A 9,346-nucleotide genomic window follows, 5' to 3' on the forward strand; every position below is an offset into this window, starting at 1 on the left:
CTGTCTTTTAGCAGACTTTTGTCCTTGGGAGGACAAAAATAGCGTGCGGGGACGTCGTGGCATCTCTGCGGGTTCATCGTACATGCAGCGACATGTGACAGGAAGTCACGTGCGGCGTGCATACGGATCATGGGAACGTCGGCTTTGCACCCTCTCGCCCGATTGCGAGAACAATAAAGTTCATGCGCCATTCATCTCGTGGCTCTTCGCTTCGGCCCCCGCTTCCCTTTCCCGGATTCCTTCCTGCTGCCAACAGGCGACGGTTGGAAAAATACAAGGCCCGTGATGATGGATGCTTAGGATGAGGCGCGTGTTTTTTAGCCGCCGTGGGACGCCAGCGGCCTGAGCGGTAAATGTGCTGTGACAGCAAGTCTACATCACAATACGTGACCCGCCCCCTTTGAACAGTCAAGTGATGCGATTGCCAAAGTGCATTGTAGTGTGAGGCTCGACGCGCCTCATTCCAAGAACTAGCATAATGACACCGTTGGGTCGTGATTGTTTAAAAAAACAGTGTGGTTCAAACTCACTGCAGAGGTGTTCATTTGAAGGAGGCATCTATTTGAGTGGGAGGTCTTTATTTTAAAATATCCCTGGGGCCATGCTGCTGGTAGGACAATTGGTGGCCAGCTAATTTATTGCTTTTATTTCATCTAAAGCATGACAGAAACAAACATAAAAAGGTGCTCAGAAAATGATTCCATTGCACACCGCATAAAACAAACGGAAGCCCTTGAATTGTACAATAAACCTTTAATAAATAGCTTCATTAGTTTCCCATATTTACATCATAACCACCTTGACTTAAATGTCGCCATTACTCATGTTCTTGGCTAATTTTAGGCACACAGAGAAAGAGGGGCAGGGCAGGCGGGTTTCACTTCCTGTTTCGGCGTACTACGCTCAAATGCGCAACCAGAACCGCCCATACCGAGAAAATAAAACAAAACCAAAAAAGAGGGGGGCGGGGCTTCCAAAATCTGTCATTTTATGTTACTTTACGCAGTCTGCTCAGACTGAACAGTTTACACCGTATAGCGCCAAATGTACATTTTGGTCCAGTATATGATGAATTAAAAAAAAATATATTGGCATACAACATCGCCTTCTCGGATAACATCAAAAAAGGTCAGGCTGCATCAAACAGCTAAGGGCTGTGATATAGCCCACGTGCTGCAGGTTGTCCAACTCTGATATCACACAATTCTTTTTGAAACGTTCCGTGATGACGAATAAGTCGATTGGAAACAAAAATGTCGCTTAAGTGAAATGCTTGTCATGTGAAAAGAGATGGACGTCCCATTTTTATACCATTCCTAAAAACAAAATGTTTTAAAAGGCGATACATATTTATATAGATAAAAAACAATCTGTCTTAAATTGGCAGCAAAACAAAAACATTAAGACAAAAAGAAAAAAAGAAACATTGGCACAGATGTTAAACATAGTTGGCGAATGACTTGAAATGCACTTGAAACGTTTACAATGACAAAAGACAGGTTAATAAAGCTGAAGAGGAAATGCTGCGTAAAAGATGATATCCGTTAATGTCAAGTCAAAACACTTTGAGTGACAGCTCGCTAACCCGAAACTTGAGAGACCTTGAAAACCCCAAATTTTGGAGAGTTTACAGTACTGCATACGTCCATGTTATACCATAGCAACACCTCACGTATTTGTACGTTTTGAATCTTGAACCGTTAAAAATATAACCTGTGATGGGAGACGCAACGGCGGAAGTGATTGAAAATGGAAACGCAGGGAGGATCTGGGCCAAAATAGAAAGACAAGGGCAGTAACTGGGGTTAAAAAAATGGGGCAAAAGTGGAACGAAATTCCAGACACCAGTAAGGAAGTTGGGCAAAATAAAGGCTAGACAGGAAAAAAAAAAAAAAAATCAATGTAGGGTAAAGAGGGCATAAGTGGGAAAACGATGGGGCAAGGCAGTAAATTTGGAAAATGAACGGCAGTAAATTGGCGCGGAAGGTAGAGACAAGAACATGGGTGGGGGTCAGTGAACAAAATTTTGATGGGCTCCGATGGGAGCAATATGATCAGATTACAGCGCCTTGTCAGACTGCGACGTATATTTTTATCCTAAGTCACTTAAAGGCAACATTTGTCAAATAAAAAAAAAGTGGAGGAAACAACAAAGTGGTGTGGATGTGTGTGTACAGCGAATGACTCAACAGCAGGGTTGCATAATTACCGGAATGTTCAAAGTTGGAAATCTATGGCGAATTTACAAAGTCAAAGGTTGGGTCCTATAAGGACGTTTAAATGTAATCCACCCCTGCGTGAAAGGTTTGAAAACTTGAGGGAAGATTGTAAATTTGTATTTTGAATGAGACTTTTGGAGGTGGGGTGCATTTAATTTCTGCAGGGGTGCATTTAATTTAAATTTCTTCTAATTCTTTTGGGTAGGAGTCTAAATTAACATTTAACAGAACTTAAAATGTTTGTTCTTCAAAGAAAGACTTGACTGTTCAATAAATTATATTTTATATTGGGTCGTTATGATCCAAATAAATCCTCATCTTTATTTTCATTATTTTAAAATAAAAAAAGACATTTTCCCCCAAAATTCCCAGCTTAACTTCCCACGGAAGTTTACCAGAAATGTTGCACCCGTTTGCAAGCCTAGTAAACAGTGAAGACAAAGACAAGGGCTTTCCGAGCGGTCTCTACAGTGGTCTGTTTTCCCTGGTCAACAATCCCCCCCCCACCACCACGACGACCGGCAGCATGTGACGAGTTAGTACAGATTGAAACCCGAGCGCTACCCACACACTCACACATACACACACGAGTTCAAAAAGTAGTCCGAGGCTATACGCTGCTGTCGTCCAGCAGAGGTTCTTTCCCCTCGGCTCCGCTGCCCTGTGGGCTGTGCGAGTGGCTTTGAGCCCCGTTGCTGTGCTTCTTGTAGGCGCCGGGGCGGGCTCCGGGCCCCGTGTGCTCGGGAATGAACAGCGCCACCAGAAGGGAGAGCAGCACCGAGCAGGCGCCAAATAGGAAGGGAGGGCCCGGGATGATGGAGCTCTGGGAAGGAAGGTATGGAGCGAGAGACCATCAGGGGGGTGACTGATTGCGCGTACACCTCCAACGCTCGAGGTGACAATGGGGTGTCTAGGAACTTGTTCAACAAGCTGGTACTATTCATACAAATGACGTTTGGTTGACGTGTCTATTATGAGCAGACGAACCGAAAATCCTCAAGGACACACAGGAAGGCAGCCATTTTGTAGCTTACTTACATCAGGCATCACCCCCTTGGAATATTTAGAAAATTCAGTCCCAGAGGCCAGTGTCACTTAGCAACTTGGGTAGGCATAGCCCCCCAAAAAGTCTTAAACGCCTTAAAACACACAGGAAGTTGGCCATTTGGATTAGACGCTTTGTCGGCTACCGTATTTTTTTGGACTGCACGCCAAACACCCCGTAGCACTCACCTCATCCGTGGGGTTAGCCATATTGGGTTTGCCGCCTTTCTCCGAGGCGTCCGTGTCGGACAGCTCCACATGGAAAAGGTAGAAGACGAAGCCATAGAGCGCGGGACCCAGGCCGTTGCACAGACCCCGGATGCCGGTGATCATGCCCTGCACCACGCCTGCGGGACAAAAAGGGAAGCGGGCAGGGGGTTGGGTCAGCGCTGGCAGCGTCGTGCCAATAATGACCAGCGGACAAAAGGAGAGTTTGCTCACCTTGTTGGTCCGGGTCGGCATTCCGGGACACAATGGCGCTGATGGCGGGGAACGTGATGCTGGACATGGCTGCTACGGCGCCAGCGGCCCACATCATCCTGCAACAAAGGACGATTATACCGTGCCATCAGCTAACGAGACACTTTCATAGGTACTCCCAGCACCATAGCAACTATGCCTAACTCAGAGTTCTTGTTAACCGCTGAGCCCATTTGAACTCTGTTGTTCACAAAACCAGCACAAAGTATGAACGTGCATTTACCATGGCCCATGATAGAGAACCTGAAATGGCCTCTGGTAGAGCAATGCCTGCTCTAGGGGCTAATTAAAGAATTACATTTGCAGATTAGAGAATGCTTCCCCCTGGTGGTGGAAGGTAAAACTACAACAACAATGGCAAGCTGCAACTAACTGCAGCTTCTCCATTTTGGTTTGGTGGTTTGTCGAGATTATTCAAAAGTAAAATATGTGCCTTGGCTCAATTAAGGTTGTGAAACACTACTAGAGACCCGCGAATGGCTTTGAAAACCAGGAAAATATAATGCACCGTTTACTGACCAGGGCTGCGAGCCAAAGCCGTACCAGGCCAGTTGGAGGATCTGGAAGCCGAGGCCCAGCAAAATTGTATTCTTGTTCCCGATGGAGCGCATCAGGATGCCCAGCACTACCGTCTAGATGTCATACAGGGAAGACATGAGCACACCTCTGACTTGACTCAACAGAACCATAATAATAATCAAGACAACGGCATCACCTGAGCTAATATGGAGAGGATCCCCACTACGGCGATGAATGCAGCCACTGTCTCAGACGAGAAGCGGATGACCTGAAGGGTGTTTGGACAAAAAAGGTTCGAGGTCTTGGTGTCAAGCGGTTTGTTGACTTCATAAACAACAAATAACAAAAGCAGCTCCAACTCTGTCTCTCCGTACATTCAGGCCACAAAGTGAAACCATCTGACACCCTTGAAGAGTTCAACGATGACCACAGTGTGACCTCAAACAAATATTGCCATTTCAAATGTGGGGTGGAAAAAAATTGCGGTCATCTGATCTGCTGTACTGACGTTGCATTGACAAGCGACACTCAAGAATGACGCCCCGTGATGATGTCAACTGGGCACCCATTACCTGTCTGAGATAGAGGAAGAAGCTTGAGTACTGGCCCGCCTCGGGGAGGTAGGAAAGGAACACCGTGATGCAGATGAGCAGCACCGTCGAGTCCTGGCCCACTTTGCGCAGAGACTGCAATGAACATCAACGCACTTATGAGATTAACATCATTTTCATACATGATTAAGCACACCGAATTATGCAACACAAAATCAACGAAGGGGTCTATTTTTGCCAGAAACTCCGTTTTTCAGGTTATATTTTGAAGTCTAAAAAGCGAAAACCTGGCATCCTTGAACCACAGTCAACTACCGTTCAAAACCATTCATTGGCCCCAAAATGAGGGCGTTGACAAAAAAGTTCATCGAGCAAAAATGCGCTAAATTCAAAACCCGTTCATCCAAAATATGAACGGGTTCATGAACTTTCGTTCATTGAATGCGTTCAGGTACAACACTGCCTATGAAATATGGCCTGGAGCTGCACTCTCCACAGATGCGGGGCGGGATGCATAGCGGTTGAGTTGCGCTTGCACGTCTCAGAACGCCTCGATTATATCCATTTTGAGATTCTCTGCAGCACAAATCGTGATCATGATATAAATTCCATTAATTAAGCAGCCCTAATGTACGCCCATTTGTTTTGTGTATTCAAAAATTCCAGGCATAGCCAGTTGGGGTGACTCACCGCAAAGGGATCGGCCTGCTCCCAAGAAATGGGCGCGCCCCACGATGCCGGCCTCATCTTCTCGGGAAGTGACTCGGGCACGGCCACCAAGATGAAGCAGATGTCCAGAAGCGCAACGGCCGTGGCCAGGATCACCACCAGGGTGTCGCCGTAGGCCACTGACAGGTAAGCGCCGATGGCCGGGCTGGTGACCAGGCTGGCCGCAAACGTGGCTGACACCTGATGAGGGAAGAGGGTGTGGCAAAAAAAGGGTTTGCTTGATAGAGGGAGTTGTTTGAGAGCTTCCGTCTTGACTGCAGAAGTGTAAACCTGTTAGTTTAGTCCCTTGGGTTCAAGACAACTCAGAGGTTTTCTTCCATTCGTTTATAATGATATAATGAATGGTTGAAATGAGATTCTGAATACAATTGTCTCTGTTGAGTATACCGACAACAGCGCTGCCAACCTACAGAGCTTCACAATTTGTCAAGAACATGTGTAATAATACAAAAGAACTATATACATACTATTGCATGACATAATTGTTGCTCTGTATTTAGATATATTTTTTACAATGCACAGAATGATAAACACAGGGTTGAATGCATATGATTCTGACCATGAGTATTTTGTTCTAAAATCCCATTGAATTTCCTCACCAAGCCGTACGCCGTGCTCCTCTCGTGCTCCTGCGTGATGTCGGCCACGTACGCAAAGATGACCGAGAAGGTGACCGCGAAGACTCCTGACATGGAGATGACGGCAAAGTACCACCTGCAGAAGGAGGGAAGAGAGCGAAAGCGGTGTCAGGACAGACACGAGGCGCTGCCGTCTGACATCCTCGCTCACTCACCACGGGCTGATCTTCATCAGCGGGATGGGCGCGCACGTGAAGAAGACCGTGAGAAGCAGGAAGGATTTGCGACCCCAGACGTCTGATAAGGCCCCGATGAGCGGAGCGCTGAGAAATGACAGCAGGCCCTGCGAATGAAGGAAGATGGAATTATGGAGAGACGTCAGACAGGGGGAGAAAGTCAACACAGTGACATGACAATTGGTATTGTTGACCATAGTTGTGTACTTTTTGTTGATATTTGGGGGGAATCTTTTTTGCATTTCCGACTTCCTACCTTGACGCCATGTATGAGGCCATTCATCAGGAATGTGTGGTGGGGGAATGTCTGGTGCAATACCTACAAAAAAAAAAAATCAGTTAATGTCACGTAAAGCAACTGGAGAATGTCGTGTGAGACAAATACGATATTATGGAAGCAAAGAGGAAAGGTGGAGGTGAGAGTGGAGTTCAGATCAATGGTTGAACAGTTCAGAGTCCGCACGTTGTTACATGTGGTGTGCTGCCGCGTTTTTCAGAAAATCTTGTGAACCGTATTTCAGATTCACGCTGTACAAAGTTCCCTATTAGAAGGAACAGACTCGAGGTAACTTATTGAAGTCACAGAGTGACATTTTCAACAAGAGCCAGCTTCTACCATGTTCGTCAGAAGAGCTTGTCTTACTACATTGTCTCCCTTGCCGACTTGGCTTATACCCGACAAAGAACAACCTACACGTAAAAAACAAATGTATGTCATCACGAGGAGAAAAAAAAAAAAAAAAAGCTCATGTAATCACTTTTTTGTTTATTAAGTTTGCCATCACGTGGCGTAAAGTGTTACTGCTTTAAGCACCTGTGCCTGGTGTTTCTGGAAAAGCTGACACTAGGCTTGCGTGAATATTTCTAAATGAACCTGTTTGCTACAGAATAAGCAAATGAAGCGGCCACAACACAACACAAACCAATCACTTCCTCTCTACCGGGCGAGCATTTTCAACAAAGGAACAGGGCTCACAATGTGGCAGCATGATGTCCTCCATATTTCCACAATAGTTGTAGGCATCCACATAAAAGACGCGTCTTCGCGACCGCATCCAATGACGGGACTCACCGTGAGCATGGGTGTAGTGAGCAGACCCCATGCAAAAAACTCCAGGAAGATGACCACCACGGCGTGGTAGACGCTGGGTTCGCCGATTCCCTGAGGCTGCACAGAAATATGGAAATACAGGGGAGAAAAAAGTAAATTTTAGTCAAACAAAGCTTGCTTGTACAGTTTATGATGGGAACAGCCTTTGTAAATAAAACAGCAGGGCAAAACGTAAGACGCCCGCAGCTATTCAACTAGCTTGTGTACATGTCGCCGATGTGACAATAACGCCTGGATCCACGCATACAATGTGTGACAGCCTCCTGTTGATGGATGTTGCAGCATCCACATGAAATAATAATAGGCTGCTTTGCTATTCACTAGTGTGCGGGTGATAACGGAGGCTTCGACAGCCAGGACAAAGAGCATCATTGGCAGTGAGGGCCCCACTGGAATGAAGCCACGACTGTTCACTTGTGCCCACACCACAGTACTCAACGCACAAACTTTCCTACAACAATCCAAATCTGTTATCACATTATTTGAACTCAAATGTGACATTTACTACCCATGCAATTTCTATGGGCTTTAATCACATTGGGACCCTTATGTTTGTAATTTAATGTTCATTGAATAAAACCCTTGTGGACTGTTGTCCATGTTTCTGGTTGTGACCTTCTGGTGAAGACTATCAGCGCTTGTTGTTTTGTGCTTTCACAAGCAGCGTAAATAAAATTGAGCTTAGAGGTGACTGCATTAAACAGAATTGACACAAACTTTTCGGATGGGTTACAAACCAACAGACGAACTTATAGTTGCTTGTTTACTTTCAGACTCGACTTGTAGCAAATGGCAGTGACGTCGTGGACGCTGTAATTGCGGGATTCGATTTCATTTTATTGACATCTATGATCTTGGCACTCATACATACTGGCCGTCTTACATTTAGTAACTTTAATGTGAAGCACATGCAACGCTGCCTTGCCTTCAAACATTTAAATCAATGTGGACATAAGTTACCTTACGTCGTCTCGTTACAAGTACCATACGTGTTTTGACAGCCGATGTGCTTACTCGGCTAACAGGTAAAGACGCGGAGCTTCGTTGTGACATAAACCGGACGTCTCTTCGAACTTTTTTTTCAGTGGTTGACTGGTTAGAAGTTTCGTAAAATATCTGAAATGGTAAAGTTGAAAGTTCCATAAGATATCCCAAGTCGGTCACGACGTGTCGCGTAACTTGACGTCAGCTAACTAGCTTAGATAAGCGTGCCTAAACCACTTCTGGTGGGCAGATTTGGGCGAGCTAAATGATATGGGTTGTTCGCTTCGAAATAGAAAAACCGTCCGATAGCTAGCGTGTACCCGTGGAAGGTTTGCTTTAATCTTAGATTGGGAAAGCGACAACGGTAGCCGAGTTGACGTGTTAAACCAACGGCCAGCATACATAGCTAGGCCACCGAGCTAACTATTAGCCGCATAGCCGTGGCTCCACAGCGCCGGGCTAACGGTTAACGTTAACCCCCTCCCTTAAAAAATACATCAGAAAAGCGGGTAGACCCACAGGCATTACTTTTTAAAAAGAAAAACTACATACAAGACCAACTATTTTTTTTCAAACGACGTCTATTTCCGGAAATAAATAAATATTGAACTCACACTTCCTCCATCTTTTATGATAATTTTCTTGGCCAGAAGAATGCTGCGGTTCAGCCGCTTCTTCTTCTTTTTCTCCCCCGTCATTGTTCGCTCATATCCATCCTCGGTTGTCAGCGGGTCGTCGTGGTGGCGCCTCAATAACAAAACAAATCGAGCGATCCGCTGATGTCGATTGCAAAGCTCATTACAGCCAGTAGAAGACTAGCAGCTAGCAGCGAGCTAACTGACGAGATGATTCCTCATCTCCACCATAGCGACACCACCTCGCTTCGGGCTCTCTT

The 9,346-nt window shown here is 45.7% G+C and overlaps 1 protein-coding gene across 1 annotated transcript; it reads right to left on the reverse strand.

Moving 5' to 3' along the window:
* Nucleotides 1–733: 733 nt before the first annotated feature.
* Nucleotides 734–9,344, reverse strand: mfsd14a2 (major facilitator superfamily domain containing 14A2). Its single transcript, XM_037276113.1, has 12 exons — nucleotides 9,066–9,344; nucleotides 7,429–7,524; nucleotides 6,613–6,675; nucleotides 6,336–6,463; nucleotides 6,142–6,256; nucleotides 5,504–5,722; nucleotides 4,835–4,948; nucleotides 4,459–4,530; nucleotides 4,263–4,375; nucleotides 3,705–3,802; nucleotides 3,453–3,610; nucleotides 734–3,042 (listed from the first exon to the last, which is right to left on the reverse strand). The coding sequence occupies exons 1-12, from the start codon at nucleotides 9,147–9,149 to the stop codon at nucleotides 2,830–2,832; spliced, it is 1,473 nt and encodes a 490-aa protein (XP_037132008.1). The 5' UTR covers nucleotides 9,150–9,344; the 3' UTR covers nucleotides 734–2,829.
* Nucleotides 9,345–9,346: the final 2 nt, after the last annotated feature.

This window comes from Syngnathus acus, chromosome 17 (genome assembly GCF_901709675.1).
Source record: "Syngnathus acus chromosome 17, fSynAcu1.2, whole genome shotgun sequence".
Lineage (NCBI taxonomy): Eukaryota > Metazoa > Chordata > Actinopteri > Syngnathiformes > Syngnathidae > Syngnathus > Syngnathus acus.

Bases quoted from the DNA above. Each gene is read 5' to 3' on its own strand.
- mfsd14a2 (XM_037276113.1), bottom strand. From the start codon at position 9,149: ATGACGGGGGAGAAAAAGAAGAAGAAGCGGCTGAACCGCAGCATTCTT. The intron at 7,525-9,065 runs GTGAGTTCAATA...ATTTCTGTGCAG, and splicing joins TCATAAAAGATGGAGGAAGT to CCTCAGGGAATCGGCGAACC. The intron at 3,043-3,452 runs GTGAGTGCTACG...CTTCCTTCCCAG, and splicing joins TGGCTAACCCCACGGATGAG to AGCTCCATCATCCCGGGCCC.